Source organism: Solanum stenotomum, chromosome 5, assembly GCF_019186545.1.
Source record: "Solanum stenotomum isolate F172 chromosome 5, ASM1918654v1, whole genome shotgun sequence".
Taxonomy (NCBI): domain Eukaryota; kingdom Viridiplantae; phylum Streptophyta; class Magnoliopsida; order Solanales; family Solanaceae; genus Solanum; species Solanum stenotomum.
Window position 1 is genome coordinate 41,427,144 of NC_064286.1, and position 17,369 is coordinate 41,444,512.

Below are 17,369 nucleotides of genomic sequence, written 5' to 3' on the forward strand. Positions count from 1 at the left end.
AAAACCGACAGTAACAACAACGAATTTGCTACTCCAATAGTCCGACCAAGCCGAAAACAGAGCATTTTAATAAGGACAGATCTCTACAGATCTGTCCCAGGTATTAAACTTTTTTTTTTATTATTTCTAAATATTCATGAATATGGGCTGCGTGTTCTTGAAGTTTATACGTGTGTGACTTTTAGTTTGTACTTAATTATATGTTAAAAAATTTCATCTATGTTGGTGTCCATCTTGAGGCGATTTGTAATAATTTGTGAATTTTTGACGGTCTATGGTGTTATATGATTCAAGCCTTTAAATGAATGATAGTATGACTGCCGAATGTTTAATGCATGCTAATGAGATATCTAATCCTCTTTGTTTAAATTGATTTATCCCCTTTATTTGCTAATCTCCCTTAATTGGCGTTGTAACTTGATAGCATTTTTATAGGTAAATTGGTAAATCGGATTGATGTTCGTTTCTTCCGATTCTCAAACAATCTCTAAATCAATTTGCTGAATTTAGTCAATATTCTCTCTTATTAGTAAACCTTGATTTCATCTTATCTCTAAATCGGATTTGTTACCAATTTTCTGATATGGTCGATTATGGTAAATTATTACATGTGAGAACTTATTACTTTGGAAAGACTATACTCCGTCTTAAATAATTATGTGTGTTTGCTTGATTATATTAATTTACGATTGTCTTAAATTATTACTTCCTTGTTTGTTTTACGTGGTGTATTATGAGTAGTTGACTCTCTTTACCTTAATTAAAAATAGGTAAATTTCTTGCTTTTATATATTTGGTAAACAATTTTGATTTGGCTCACCCCGTCACATTACCGTCTCTGTCTCTCTTTATTAAGGTAATAGTATTTTTTTTAATGTTGTACCAAATTTGTTTGTTTATTATATATATGCCAGTAACTATATACTTAATATATTTGGTAAGTTGGATCGTATAGAAATTAAGGGCGTAATCCTTAATTATTTGATTAATTATATATGTTGACTTTTTATTTTATTTATTTTTATATGGCATTGAATATTGTTACAATAGGATCGGCGAATATTTGGTACTTAATTTGGGCAATAACTTTTCTTTTCTTGTAATGTGTACCTCTTTGTATCTTACGTTATCTATTGATTGCCATAAATTATTCATGCTTGCCTTAAACCATTGAGGACTGATTTTACTTTGATTATATTTGATAATCTAATTGGGTCTAATTGAGATTTTGCTAAGAAAATAAATCTGGATAATTGCTTCTAATTTGTTCTCTTCCCTTAATTGTTGACCCCTTTTCCCAATATATTCCTGCTCTTCCGTATATTTTAATTAGAGTAGTGACTCCTTAATTGATTTATTTACCTTAATTATTTGAAGCCATCAAGCATGTGTATTTTTGAAAACTTGTCTTACGTGATTTTACAAATTGATCATGTTACCTTAATTAATTTGGTAGATTTCTTACTTGTTTATATTTGGTAGAAAATAATTTAAAATAAGTCTAATTTTGGCTCTCCTTTAAAATAAGGAAAACTTTTTATAATTGACTCATTATTTATTTCCTTTCCATATATTTTATGCCCCTCTTCTACTATATAAATTAAACTCTTCCCTCATTCATACAGTCTCTCATATCCGGACATCTCTACACCTCTCGACATTACTCACATCTCAACTTTTGGCTCACATACTAAAATACTAAAATATATTTTGCTCTCTGCTGGAAAAGATTTTCGGGTGAACTTTTAAGAAGTATTTTGCTGTGTTCGGGTCGAATAGTGTGGAATTAACTTGTCTTCATTGCTGATATATTTTAACCGCTTAACCGGTTGGTGCTCTTCATACATGTATTTAATTTCTGTTTTGCATCACTATTTTTTCTGTTTTGCATCACTATTTAATTTCTTTTATGCATAAATCCAAAAATGGGTTTTATTAAGTAAAGAAAGCATCCGGGTTAGTTCTTCTTCCCTATCAATGTGTGATCTTACTTGTTCTATGACTCATTTGAAATTCGTGTGAATATTTGTTATGTTTCTATATGACTATTATTATGCTATGATCTTGGGTTTGGTATTATTTTGTTTAACAGATTTTTGAACTCAAGTTCAAGACACGAAGAGTTGCCTATGGTGGGATATCGGATAGAGTTTATTTCTGTTTAGTAGTCTATTTTGGATTTTATTATGTCTTTATTATTTCTTTCGTTCGGTTTGTAAGGTATTGTGTAACTCTAAACTCTCCTATATATGAATAATTTGGGGATCGTCTAAGGGAGGGATGGGGATAGACGTGCTAATTGTTATTTTATTTTTAGTTTAGTTTAATTTGCTATGTGTGGTTGTTAAAGATAATGAGCATATCGGAATCCCTTAAATAATCTAATTTAAAATCAACTATTTATTTGTGTGCATAGTTAATCATCAAAATTTGTAGTGAATAACCTTTAGGTTGTTGTGGGATAACGATTGGTAGTCTCTTGATTAATTAACTGGAATTAATAAAAGTTCGATAACTATAGTATACCTAGATCTCAGCTTCATGTGCTTAACAAACCTTTTTAGCATTGCTAATAAACCTAAAAGGATTAAAATTTGCTTTTGTGCTAAATTTGCCATATGTGTTATTTGTTAATATAGGCTCCATTAAAAAAAAAAATTCAGCATATTCACATCTAGAAATCATGCCTATAGGATTTAATAACTTGCTTAATTAAAATGGATGTCATGCCTATTCTGATACTAACTCCAACATGTTTACATCTAGAAATCATGTCTATAGGTTTCTGAAATTTATATGTCTTGTATAGAAATTATGTATATAGGTTTTTGATAATACTCTCAACTTGTGCACTTAGATACCATGCCTGTAGGGGTTACATAATTTTTAATATATTATTCGGGTGTAGAAATTATGCATATAGGTTTCAAGTGATTTCTCATTTCTTATTTAGAAATCATGCTCTTAGGATTGATAATTATTTATTGTATCAATAAAATAAAATAAAGTATAATTTGTCAACGTCTAAAATAATTGAAACAATTATGTTGCATTCCGGCCACTGTTAAACAATCATGTAATATAATTTTGTTGTCATTAAGAACTGAAATTGATTAACTATTTTCCTACATGCTACACTTTGTCCCATTTAGACAAATTGCATTTAAAGTAGACTCTGCCTTAACATCATGCTGGTAATACAACTGTTCTTAATCAATAGCTAATCTGTCCAAATTTCATCTGCATGAAATAATTAATTTCCTATATCGTAATTAACTGTTTTGACGCCTAAGATCAGCTATTAATTACTTTATGCACCAACTAAACTGCTACCCTTAATTTAAGCATCTCCGCATTAGTAATAAATCTGCTACTGTTTTCTAAAATAAATTTCTGCATTTGTATGATCACTTTTCTGCTATATTTCTAAAATCAAATAAATAAGTTTGTTATGTCGGTAATTTTTCCCCTTTAAAAAATCAGTTGCTTAACATAGTGCTGCATTCTGCAATAATTTCGCGTCACTCTTAATTAAGTAATTATCTTTTAACACCATGTGTATATCTGTATGTTCACACACCTAAGCATGCGACCTTTTCACTCTATCTGTGTTTGCTAGCATGTCTAATAAAATTTAGAGGCCAATATGAGATTTACGTGCTAAGTGTTGTCCTATTTGTTTGACTTGGTGTATAGGTGGGTCTATTAAGATTTTATCTTTGTCTAACTTCACCCTAATAGTAGTCCAATGCCTCTTGGACCTTAAGTGGGGACGATAGGCACCTCGTAGAGACGTAAAACATGCGGTGGTGGGGTAGGGGTAGTTTAGGTCCTATGGAGATGATGACATCGACTCGGTCTTAAAGACAAACCTTGGTTTTGTCTGTCCCTACGAGAAAACGATCGAAATAAAGAAAAGTCGAGTGCTGATCCTAAAGTCCCTCAGAGTCTCCCTTTCCTTTTCTCCCTTTACTTGTTATAATTATTTGGGGGTAGTTTTAATAAAAATAAAAAGTGTTTATTCTATTTATTTGTACAAATTTCTATCCCCTCGCTCATCTTTTTATTTATTGTGTAAGATTTATTTATTATGTTATCACGTAGTCTTGCATGCCTATCTAATTAACTAAAATAATTAAAGTGCCCTTAATTACTTAATGTTGTTATCACCTAGTCCTTGCATGCTTAATTTATTAAATTAATAATTAAATTAGCTTTAATTTTTTAATATTATTTATCACTTAGTAACCATGTTAATTAAATAACCAAATAATGAAGTGACCTTAAATGCTACTTGTAACCCCCACATATTGCATGAGACACGGCCGGGACCCACATTTGTGGACCTCGAGGGATGCCTATCACCTTCCCCTCGAGGTAATTTGAACCCTTACCCTGATCTCTGGTTCGTTGACCTTAGCTAGACTTAATTAGGTTAGATAGGCGCCCTAACGCGCCTTAATTCGTTAGGTGGCGACTCTTCAATCCATCCAAAGCCCAAAAGAGTTGTTAGGTCGTGCATTAAAACCCGTTTTGAGAAAAACGGGGCGCGATAGAATGGTGATTCTGCTGGGGATATTAGGTTCTAACCATTACGTGTTTCATGCTTTATGTGGGGTTTATTTGGTTATTTCATTGTTTGTTTGATTAGTAGCATGTTAAGTTGTTATTCGTTTTCCTTGTTTATTTGTTTTCTTACTTATTTTCTGTTTTTCATGTTTCACCCCTTTCCCTGCTTCCTTATTTGTTTATTTCCATGTTTCGCCCTTTCCCTTTTTCCCTTATTTGTTTACTTGTTCGCATGATCCCATATCCTCTTTCCTTATTTGCTTGATTCTCTAATATTTTATATGTCTATGTCCTTTTATTTATGCGTGTATTTATTTAATTATTTACCGCTTTCATAAAATTGTCTATATGTTACCGCTTTCAATCTAAATGCTAAATGTTACCGCTTTGATAAACTGTCATTCCGTTCATACTTCCCCCAATTGGGACCTTCTTCCTTTTTTTTTTTTGTTATCGTGATGTTGTGCCTTTGCACCTCTCACAACTACTCCATTTCTCTTCAAAACACCCAATTATAGAGAGTCGGCATATGCGTGGACGTAACAGATAGTTCTACTACCGTGAAACCACGAGCCTTCTCGCATAGAATCTCTTTCAAGTCCGTGTCAAACCAACTTTTAGAAATCTTGATTAGGTCATACATGATGCATAAACCCTAGGTGGTTTGACCCTTGGTGTCAATCCACATAATTAGTAGCCACCGTATTGTCTAAAAGGGCCCCAATACCCTTTAGACAAATTGCATACTTATGTGTTAATGTGGTCATAATAATTAAATTAAGCCAAGTTTGCCAATATGGAGTTTAGATTTTTTGTTTGTTGTCTGTTTGCAGAGTCATGGCATTTCCTCATTTTCCAAACACGCAAATGGTAGTCAAAGTGAATCCTACTTTGAAGGTCTGGTGGAAGGATATTGAAAGGAATCGAGAGTTGGAGGCAAACGAACTACTAGGTGGCCTTACTGCTTTAATCTCCATCGAGTCAGATCGTCACTTGATTAAGGCGTTGTTGAAGTTTTGGGATTCGGAGAAGCTAGTGTTCAAATTTAGGGATTTTGAACTAACCCCGACTATTGAAGAGATTGGTGGGTTTCTTGGTCTCCCTTACAAAGATCGTGAAATGATTGTGCCACACAAGCCATCTCCAAGGTCCTTCCTGAAACAAATGGGCATGCATCATAATCCGAATTTGCTTTGTCTGAAAGAGGGATGGATTTCTTTAGAGTTTCTATACTCACGTTTTGGAGACAAGGAGGGACATGAAAACTTCCATAGAGAATTTGCTTGCTCTCCTGCAAAGTGGGAAAAATACCGACTTAATGCTTTCGCTGTCGCACTGTTGGGCTCATTAGTTTTTCCTAGAGAAGGAGGAAAAATACACACTAGCCTAAGTTATGTGGTCCGTATGATGACTCGAGGTGGAAAAACTATAGTTCCCATGATACTGGCAGAAATTATAAGGGCACTCACCAAATGTACCAAAGGCAAAAGGTATTTTGAGGGATGTAATTTTCTATTGCAACTCTGGGCTGTTGAACATTTCTATCAAAGAGCAAATTTGGTAGACATTCTTAGAGGGACCATGGGAAATAAAGTCATCAATCATACCTCAAGGATGAAATATTTTGTTTCCCCTGTAGGAACAGAAGACTGGTTTGTTTATTTGAGAGAACGTTCAACCATCAACATTCAATGGAAATACTATTAGTTGAAGCCTCGTCGTGTCATTATAAGAGGTAATGACCTCTACTTTATCGAGCTCATTGGTTTAAATGGCGTGCAACCATACGCACCACTCCGAGTCCTCCGACAGTTTGGTCAAATCCAAATGATACCTCTATGATCCCATATGGGCCAATATGGGTATGATTTTGGGCCAGAAATACCACAAGTGAGGACTATACTGCGAAGGTGGGAAAAAGTAGTAACTATTGATGTTCGAGAACATAGACCTTTCTGCACACCAGAGTATTATGTGTGGCTTTTGGAGGACGCAGAGCATGCAGATTTGAGCGAAGAAGGCATTCCAGGTTTTGGTGATGAAAAGGAAAGAAGATGGGCCCACAACCTCCTCAACCACGACTATGAGATCACTCTAGAAATGAGGCAGCAGATTGTGCCTAACATTGGAGACCAGCATTGATTCTGTTTCTTTTTAGGATTTTTATTTCCCCATGTTATCCCTAGCCCTTCAGTTTATTTATAGTTTTGTTTTAGTATGATGTAATAAATTGAAATTATTCAATATATGAAGATCGTTTTATTTCTCTAACTCTAAACTCCATTTGGCAAATAAGGCTTGAATTAATCATTATGCATCACTTATATGGCGTCTTAGGCCTACCTCTGGCTCAACGAGGTCCCTTGCATCTAGGGCGTTTATTTCAAACAATGTGCTATTATTATTATTATTTGCTCTAATCCCCTAACACTGTTTTCTGTTGATTCCATTGTTTTTCCCATTCTTAAGGTTGATCTGCTTTTCATTCTGGCACATACACGATCAAAAGGGACCCTCAATTCTCCTCCTCCTCAAAGAACAGACAAGGGTAAAATGGTTGACAACAACAGCAGCAATGAAAGAGTAGAAACTTCTGAGGGAGGGCAATTTCCAAGTGACCTTGTCCTTAGGCTTGAGCGCAAGATTGCAGATTTAGAAGAAGAAGTAGCGCATATGCACGATTTGGCCAAGTTATCTATTTCTCTTGGAACCCAATTTGGCAAAAATATAGACAATCTTCCTCATTCTAACCAAACAACTATGCCAAACAATCCTCCAACCAATGTACCCCGACCTGAACCCACTCATCCAAATATCTTCCCACCACTTCATGCCCAAAATACCCAAGTCCCATTTTACCATTACCACCAACAAACTAAGCCAACTATCCCAGAACCAGTTCCAAATGCAAACCCTTCATATACTCTCAGAAATAACAACCTCAACCCCATCTATGTGGAAACTGCTCCCTTGACCCATAACTACCATGAATCAGAGTCCTCCCAAAAGGACATTCTAATAAAAACCCTGACCGAGAGGTTAGATAACTTGGCCAGCAGGGTGCAACATGTGGAAGGAAGCAAAAGGTTGGGAGGACTGAGCTATGAGGATTTATGTATACACCCCGATGTAGAACTACCTGAAGGATACAAGCTTCCGAAGTTTGAATTGTTTAATGGCATTGGAGATCCCAAAGCCCACTTGCGAATGTACTGTGATAAGCTTGTAGGGGTGGGGAGAGATGAGATGATACTCATGAAGTTGTTTATGAGGAGTCTCACCGGAGAGGCACTGTCCTGGTATATTGAACAAGACCCTCGAAAATGGGATGAGTGGGTAGACATGGCAACAGACTTCATGAACAGGTTTGGATTTAATGTAGAAAATGCACCTGATTGTTTCTACATCCAAAACCTGAAGAAAAAGCCAAGTGAATCTTTTAGGGATTATGCGATAAGATGGAGGTCTGAGGCGGCTAGGGCCAGACCTCCCATGGAAGAATCTCAGATGAAAGACTACTTCATCCGTGCTCATGAACCACAATATTATGATAGGATGATGTTTGTAGCTGAGAAAAGTTTTGCTGAAATTATCAAGCTAGGTGAAAGGATCGAAGAGGGCATAAAAAATGGGACTATTATCAATCTGGAAGCCCTGCAAGCCACCAACAAAGCTCTGCAATCCGGAGGAATGGCAGAAAATCGAAAGAAAACAGGCTCAGTCATGATGGCTCAGGGGACCAGAACCCCTTATAAGTACCAATCAACAACCCCACCTCCATCTCCATATCCCCAAACTCCATACCCTTCAGCTCCACTACCTATATCTCCCAACCCCATGCCAGTATATTACCAAAATGCTCCTCCTCAATACCAACAAACTTCATATCCTGTCTATAATGCCCAGCCATCATACTTCCAAACCCCACCACCTACTCAAACATCAAACTACCGAAACAGACCACCATATGAAAGAAGGCCTGCGAAGAACTATACCCCTATGGCCGAACCTATTGCCCAGCTTTATGAGAGACTAAAAGAGGCTGGCTATGTCACCCCAGTTCATGCATTGCCTGTGGATGTCCGCACAAAATGGTATGACCCTAATAAGGTTTGTGCCTACCATTCTGGGATGAAAGGGCATACTACTGAAATTTGCAGAGCCCTGAAAGATAAGATTCAAATGTTGATTGATACTAAGGCCATCCAACTCAAAGATCCAACACCAAATGTTGCAAATAATCCTCTGCCTAACCATCAGGTCAACATGGTAGAAGCCGATGACACCTCGGATTGGGAGAAATCCATTTGGGTCCTTGAGCCAGAAGAAGCAATGACTGCTACCGCCCAGACTCCAATGGTAGTGCAAAGGCGTGCTCCGTTTGAGGTTGAGATCGCCATGCCCAAGCCTCCCTTCACTGTTTATAGGGCACCTTCCCCTGTCCAGTATGATACCCATGCTGTTCCATGGGACTACAGAAAGGGAAAAACAAAAGTGGAAGAAGCAGACACCGCAGCAAGAGTTACTAGATCGGGAAGAATTTACACTTCTGCAAGTTTGGTGCAGGGAAGCTCCAGCAAATCCAAGGCACCAATTGTAGAACTTGAAAATCAAGGAATTTGGAAGAAGGTGCAAGCAAAAGAGTACTCTATTGTTGAACAACTGAGTAAAACCCAGTCTCAAATATCCATCCTATCATTGCTGCAATCTTCCGAAACTCATCGGAATGCTCTATTGAAGGTCCTGGGTGAAGCCTATGTCCCATCTAGCATCACTCAAGGAAAGGTAGCCCAAATGGTCGGGCAGGTTTTTGAGGCATACCGAATATCTTTCCATGAAGATGAGTTGCCAATTGAAGGAATAACCCATAATAAGGCTTTGTACATTTCAGTTCAATATCAGGATAAGATAATCACCAAAGCTTTGGTTGATTCAGGTTCGGGTTTGAATATCTGCCCCCTGAGCACGTTGACAAGGCTAGGCGTGGATAGTGCAAAGATTCAAACCTGGAAGATGAATGTGAGAGCTTTTGATGGTTCTCAGAGGGGTACTATTGGAGAAATAACCTTGGACATGCTCATTGGTCCTGCTACTTTCCCAATAGCTTTCCAGGTCTTGGACATTCCATCTTCATATAACCTCTTATTGGGTCGTCCTTGGATTCATATGGCTGGAGCAGTTCCCTCTACTCTTCATCAATGCTTGAAGTTTGAATGGGATCATGAAGAGGTTGTAGTCCATGGAGAAAAGGGACATCCTATATATGCGATAGAATGAAGGGGTCATCTAGATGGTGAGATGTACCATACAGTTGAGCTTGTTAGCAACATTGAAGTGCAACCGTGGTTCAGTCAGAAGATCATAGATATGATGGCCTGGTTTGGTTTCGAGCTCGGGAAAGGTTTGGGAGCTAATTTGCAAGGAATAGTTGAACCTATACAACCTGTTCGTCATTCAACCACTTTTGGTCTGGGATATAAATATACTACTGAGAAGTGGCTTGATTGGCAACCACCTAGAGATGGGTACTACTATCCATTGAAGAAACCGATACCACCATTGCACCAATCATTCCGATCGGCAGGTTTCATGGGATGTATCATTGGTGATCTTTTGGAAGACATGAAAGGTTTGTCTCTGACCAAAGAGGAAGGAAAGGGCTGCAATGTCGTGATCAACGAGGAGGAGAAAGGGGACCCTAGAGGAAGCAGTGAAGCGAAGATCAGCATCAGTATCTGGACTTCAACTCCATCCAGACCTCGTCGGGCATCTGGGTAGCTGTGGAAGAAATTTTTCTATCAAATTTTAAAGTTTTCAATAAACAATTTTAAATTCCAGTTCTATGTTTTTGTTTTCAAATACTAAGCTCTTGAGTTTTAATCAATAAAGTTCTTTTCCCATCTATTTAATATCTTATATTTATTTGTGCGTTATTCTTTTTCCAGCAAAATCTATTATAAAAATATTGAATATTCGATTATGGCATATAATGAGACTGCACAGCTTAACATTAATGACTCAGAGGAAGTCGAAGAAAGTGAGGTCCCTGAAGAGTTAATCAGAAAGGTTGAGGAATTCGAGGAAAAACCCAACCCGAATCTAGTGGAAACAGAGGTGGTAAATCTGGGAAGTTCAGAAGTGGTACAAGAGACCCGAGTAAGCATCCATATGACGGAAGAAGACAAGAAAGAGTATACAGAGTGTCTCCTGGAGAATAAGGATATCTTCGCCTGGTCCTATGCAGACATGACAGGGTTAAGCACTTCAATCGTAGCTCATCGATTGCCTACTGATCCAGCATGTCCTCTTGTGAAGCAGAAGTTGCGAAAATACAAGCCTGAGTTGATTTTGAAAATCAAGGAAGAAATATCGAAACAATTAGATGCTGGAATCCTTCAAGTGACGGAGTACCCGACCTGGCTTGCAAATGTCGTTCCAGTGCCGAAGAAAGATGGAAAGGTTAGAGTTTGTGTGGATTATCGAGATCTCAACAAAGCTAGTCCCAAAGATAATTTTCCATTGCGCAACATACACATCTTGATTGATAACTGTGCTAAGCATGAAACACAATCATTCGTGGATTGCTTTGCTGGCTATCACCAAATTGAGATGCACAAGGACGACGCTGAGAAGACTGCTTTCATCACACCATGGGGTGTCTACAATTACAAGGTAATGCCTTTCGGATTAAAGAACGCTGGTGCTACATACATGAGGGCAATGACCATTTTGTTTCACGACATGATCCACAAGGAAATTGAAGTTTATGTGGATGATGTCATTATCAAATCAAAGAATAGCTCAAATCATCTAGACGATCTGCGAAAGTTCTTTGCCAGGCTACGCAAGTATAATTTGAAGTTGAATCCTGCAAAGTGTGTCTTTGGGGTTCCTGCTTGAAACGACCCCAAAAATGCCCGAAAATGTGCTTCGAAAACACCTATAATTGTAATTTCCATATATCTCAAAATCCGTGCATGATTTCGGAAATTCGACTTCATATTCTTATTCAGGGGGTAAAATTGAGTGGGAAATGGGTCTAACCCGAGTTTTAGAGCAACCGTATCAAAATTCGAAAATCGCAAAAAATGTGATTTTCAGGGTCAACTTTAAAGGGGCATATCTCTTAGCACACAATGAACTGGAAGGGCCGCTACCTATTAAATTAAAGCCCTTCGAGTTAGCTTACCAATGCAATTGGTTTCACCTCATTCTGAGTTAGGATGAAGGAGTTATGATCATTTTCGTAAAACCTGTCGGAGCAGAATTTCAATTTCCAGTAGCTAAAGTTACTGTAGCGGTTGGACGTTTTTCTTTTATAAAAAAAAGGATTGTCCCATACTTAGTTATATTTCTTTCTAGCTTCAAAACACTCAAAAACACTCTTTAATCCCTCTCCAAAATTCCACCAAGATCTTCAACCAAATTCAAACATCTCAAGTTTTAATTCCGGATTCAAGACTCAATCTCAAGCATCAATTCTCCATTCCAATCCTCATCAAGGATTCTCCAAAGTTGAGGTATGTGGGTTGATTGTGGAAACCTTCCTTTCCACAAGTCCAACCATTTATCCTCTATTTTACTTCAAGTTTATGGGTCCTTATGATCATTTATGAACTCTTGAATTATGGAATTACTACTACACATTCTATTATGGTCTATTTTTGCATATTATCATGAAATGGAATTATTATGTGATGTTTATGGTTTTCATGCTTCCATGATCAAATTATGAAGGTTGATATATATATGTATGTTGTTGGTGGGCTGATTTATATGTATTTCGGAATTGGTTGGACTTAGTACTCTTGAAAGACATGATTTTATCTACATGAACAATAGCCCACCATGTGTTTGATAAAATGTCATTTATAGAATTCATAGGAAATGGAAGGTCCAATGTACATCCTATGAGTCGGATGATTATATAATTATTGAAATGATGATGAAAGGGATACATGTATATGATTTTCTCTATATAGTGTTGTGAGTCGACCAAGCCTAGTACGGGGGGTAGTAGGCCCGTATAACCGTATCGAGGGGTTGGTACCTTGGTTGCCTAGTACGGGGGGTAGTAGGCCCGTATAACCATATCGAGGGGTTTGTACCTTGGTCCCTAGCTCGGGGGGTGGTAGGCCCGGGTAACCACATTGAGGGGTTTGTACCTCTTTCGCCTCTCCAAGGGGGTGGTAGGCCTTGGAAATACTATATTGATGGTCACTCACCACACATGTACTACGTCCCACTAAATATGATTTTTATGTAAGCATCATTATACATATCATTTCTCTAATGTGCTATCTATCGGGTATGATTATGCATTTTTCCTATGATGTCCATCTATTGTAGCATTGCATTGCATCCCATATACTTAGTACATTCAAACGTACTAACGCATACTCTATGCCTACATGATGTCACCATGTAGGGACCGGAGCACCGCTTGACCCTCCTCCTCCGCGTGGCTAATACGATTTCCTATCAAGGTTATTGGTGAGTCCTCCATTCCGGGGACGTTGCTCATGATCTTTTGCTATGTATAAGACTTTTCTTTTTAGTTATGTTTTGACTATGAGGGTGAGCCCGGTAGTTTGTCTTGGCCCCCGCTAAGTACTCATGTTTAGAGGTGGTGTTGGACAAGTTGTGTATTATGCTTGAGCTTGACTCATCTATGGTATTTATGTATCATTTCTTTTCTTTTTCTTGCTCCCTTAGTCCCGATTTCCCCCTTTGATTATGCCTATCGCTTATGGTCATTTTAATTGCTTCCGCGACCAAGGATGTGTAATGATATGCTATGAGGCTTGTTTGGGGTTCCTTCGGGTTCCCCATTCGTCGGTCACGTCTAGGCCCTAGGCTTGGGTCTTGACACTGCTGGAAAGCTTTTGGGTTTCATTGTCAGCCGTCGGGGTATAGAACTAGATCCATCAAAAATCAAAGCCATTCGTGATCTACCTCCGCCGAAGAGTAAGAAAGAGGTAATGAGTTTCCTGGGACGACTAAATTACATCAGTCGCTTCATAGCCCAGTCTACTGTCATTTGCGAGCCTATCTTCAAGTTGCTTAAGAAGGACGCTGCGGTAAAATGGACAGACTAATGTCAACAAGCGTTTGACAAAATCAAAGATTACTTGTCCAATCCACCTGTGTTATTCCCACCAGAATCTGGTAGACCACTGCTGTTATACATATCAGTGTTGGATAATGCTTTCACCTGCATTTTGGGGCAACATGATGAGACTGGAAAGAAGGAGCAAGCGATATATTACATGAGTAAGAAGTTTACATCATATGAGGCTCGATATTCTCTATTGGAGCGTACCTGTTGTGCCTTAACTTGGGTCGCTCAGAAGCTGCGACACTATCTCTCCTCGCACACTACTTATCTGATTTCAAGGATGGATCCCCTGAAGTATATCTTTCAAAAGCCCATGCCTACAGGTAAACTGGCTAAATGGCAGATATTACTAAGCGAGTTTGACATAGTGTATGTCACACAGAAGGCAGTGAAAGCACAAGCATTAGCAGATCATATGGCGGAGAACCCTGTAGATGATGATTATAGACCATTGAAGACTTACTTCCCAGACGAAGAAGTAGCTTTTGTCGGGGAAGACATTTTTGAAGAATATGATAGTTGGAGAATGTTCTTTGATGGAGCTAAGAACCTGAGCGGATCCGGCATCGGAGCTGTTTTGATCTCACCAACTGGGCAACATTATCCGGTATCAGCCAAACTCAGGTTCCTTTGCTCGAATAATATGGACGAATATGAAGCTTGCATATTGGGGCTCCGACGCGCTATTGACCTGGATGTCCAGGAAATGCTGATAATAGGAGATTCAGACTTATTGATCCATCAGGTCCTAGGCGAATGGGCTACCAAGAATCGAAAATTGCTACCATACTTGGAGTGCGTGCATAGGCTGTGCAAAAGGTTCATCAAGGCAGAATTCAAACATGTGCCAAGGATCCAGAATGAATTCGCAGATGCCTTAGCCACCTTATCTTCCATGATTCAACATCCTGATCATAATTACATTGATCCTATTTACATCCACATATACGAGCAATCGGCATACTGCTTTCATGTCGAGAAAGAACCTGATGGAAAGCCTTGGTACAATGACATTCGAGGATATTTGAAGAGCGGTGAGTATACAGAGGACGCAACAAGTGTACAAAAGCGTACAATTCGGAGGTTAGCGAATCAATTCTTTTTAAGTGGAGAAATCCTTTATAGGAGGACTCTCGATTTGGGGTTGCTAAGGTGTGTCGAAGCTGGAGAAGCTAACAGGTTGATTGAAGAGATACATGCAGGAACATGTGGTCCTCATATGAATGGCTTTACACTGGCGAAGAAGATCTTGAGATCGAGATATTTCTGGCTAACTATGGAGACATACTGTATCCGCTATGTTCAAAAATGTCACCAATGTCAGACTCATGCAGATTTGATCAGAGTTCCTCCCAACGAACTCCATGTTACTAGTTCACCGTGGCCCTTTGCAGCTTGGGGCATGGACGTCATTGGACCAATCGAGCCAGCGGCATCCAATGGACATAGATTCATTTTGGTTGCAATTGACTACTTCACCAAATGGGTCGAAGCCACCTCTCACAAATCAATGACAAAGAAGGTTGTGGATGACTTTGTCAAAAATAATATTATCTGTAGGTTCGGGATTCCTGAGTCAATCATCACTGACAATGGAACCAACCTAAATAGTGATTTGATGAGATCATTGTGTGAGAAGTTCAAGATCAATCACCGAAATTCTACAGTATATAGACCACAGATGAATGGAGCTGTTGAGGCTGCAAACAAGAACATCAAGAGGATATTGCGCAAGATGATCGATAATCACAAACATTGGCATGAAAAGTTACCCTTTGCATTGCTGGGATATCGTACAACCATCAGAACTTCTACTGGGGCTACGCCTTATTTTCTGGTATATGGTAATGAAGCTGTAATACCTGCCGAAGTGGAAATACCATCTCTAAGGATTATTCAAAAAGCGGAGTTGGATGATGCTAAATGGATACAAATCCGAGCAGAAAATCTTGCATTGATAGATGGAAGGAGGATTAACGCTGTTTGTCATGGTCAACTCTATCAAAATAGAATGGCCAGAGCTTTCAACAAAAAGGTTAGACCCAGACATTTTTCACCTGGGCAACTGGTTTTGAAACGGATTTTTCCAAACCAAGATGAAGCAAAGGGTAAATTCTCGCCAAACTGGCAGGGTCCATATATAGTCTCTCGGGTATTAACAGGCGGAGCCCTCATACTTGCAGAAATGGATGGAGAAGTTTGGCCCAAACCCATCAACTCAGATGTTGTGAAAAGATATTACATCTAAATTGTTCATGCTCTTTTACTCTGTATTTGGAACTACGTCAGACCTGATTCCCGTTTAAGAGGGGATACATAGGCGCTCCTTTGGAGTTCGGTCTTATCATAATAAAAATTTCATTTTCCCCTTTTGACTGTTAACTGGGGCAGAATTTTTGAGAGGGTCTTAAAAATTCCATCAAAAGAACATATTCTTGCAAATCACGATACTAGGGCAAAATTTTTGAAAGGAACTCAAAAATTCCATCAAAAGCATTCTTTCTCACAAATCAGTAAATGGGGCAGAAATTTTGAGAGGCTCTCAAAAATTCCTTTGAACAAAGCATTTCCTGCACAAATCAAGACTGAGGCAGAATTTTTTAGGGTCTCAAAAATTTACTACAATCAAACTACAATCTTCAACAAAGATCAAATAACAGATTTGATACTGATGTAAGATGTTGCAAAGTCTCAAACTATGTCATGGTCAAAGATTCAACATTACTTTTTACAATTTATTATTTTCAAAAGCTTTTTCGAAAACTCTCTCTCCCTCTATTTTACATTTCTCTTCAAAGCAAATGCCCGAAAAGGTCTGGATGGCAAGTCAAAGGGAGCACAACGGTCGGAACAGATCAACCGCCCCCATTTTTAAACTCACAATCTTTCTTTGAATACAGGAAAACAGGTACAGACGCAAAAGATAACTTCAACATCACATGACCGCTATTAAGCTCGACAAATCGCCAGTAAACGGTGCCCTGTCCTTCTGACATGAATGAAAGACCAAGTTATTTTGAGCCCGACAGATCGCTAATTATTGGTACATCTTTCCAATCAGACGAAAGAATCAAGCTATTTTATATCAAGCTCGACAAATCAACATTCAACTGCACCCACTCCTTACAATAGGACGAAGGGTCAAAGCTACAATATTCCGAATTCGTCAACAAATGACACTCAATCCTTTCAATAAGACGAAGGTCTATGCCTCCAATCAACTATTGCATGTACCCGAAGATTGCATTATGCCCGAGATCTGTATGTGCCCGAGAATTGCATCATATGCATGTGCCCGAGGATTGCATTGTGCCCGAGATCTGCATGTGCCCGAGAATTGCATCATCTGCATGTGCCCGAGAATTGCATCATATGCATGTGCCCGAGATTGCATTGAGCCCGAGATTGCATTGTGCCCGAGATCTGCATGTGCCAGAGAATTGCATCATCTGCATGTGCCCGAGAATTGCATCATATGCATGTGCCCGAGATCTGCATGTGCCCGAGAATTGCATCATCTGTATGTGCCCGAGAATTGCATCATATGCATGTGCCCGAGATTGCATTTTTCCCGAGATCTGCATGTTCCCGAGAATTGCATCATCTGCATGTGCCCGAGAATTGCATCATATGCATGTGCCCGAGATTGCATTGAGCCCGAGATTGCATTGTGCCCGAGATC

At 38.7% G+C, this 17,369-nt stretch overlaps 1 protein-coding gene across 1 annotated transcript; it reads left to right on the forward strand.

The window, feature by feature from the left end:
• Positions 1 to 6,417: 6,417 nt before the first annotated feature.
• LOC125863989 (uncharacterized) lies at positions 6,418 to 9,846 on the forward strand. The gene is made up of 2 exons (XM_049543946.1): positions 6,418 to 6,684; positions 7,039 to 9,846. The coding sequence occupies exons 1-2, from the start codon at positions 6,418 to 6,420 to the stop codon at positions 9,844 to 9,846; spliced, it is 3,075 nt and encodes a 1,024-aa protein (XP_049399903.1).
• The last annotated feature ends 7,523 nt before the right edge of the window (positions 9,847 to 17,369 follow it).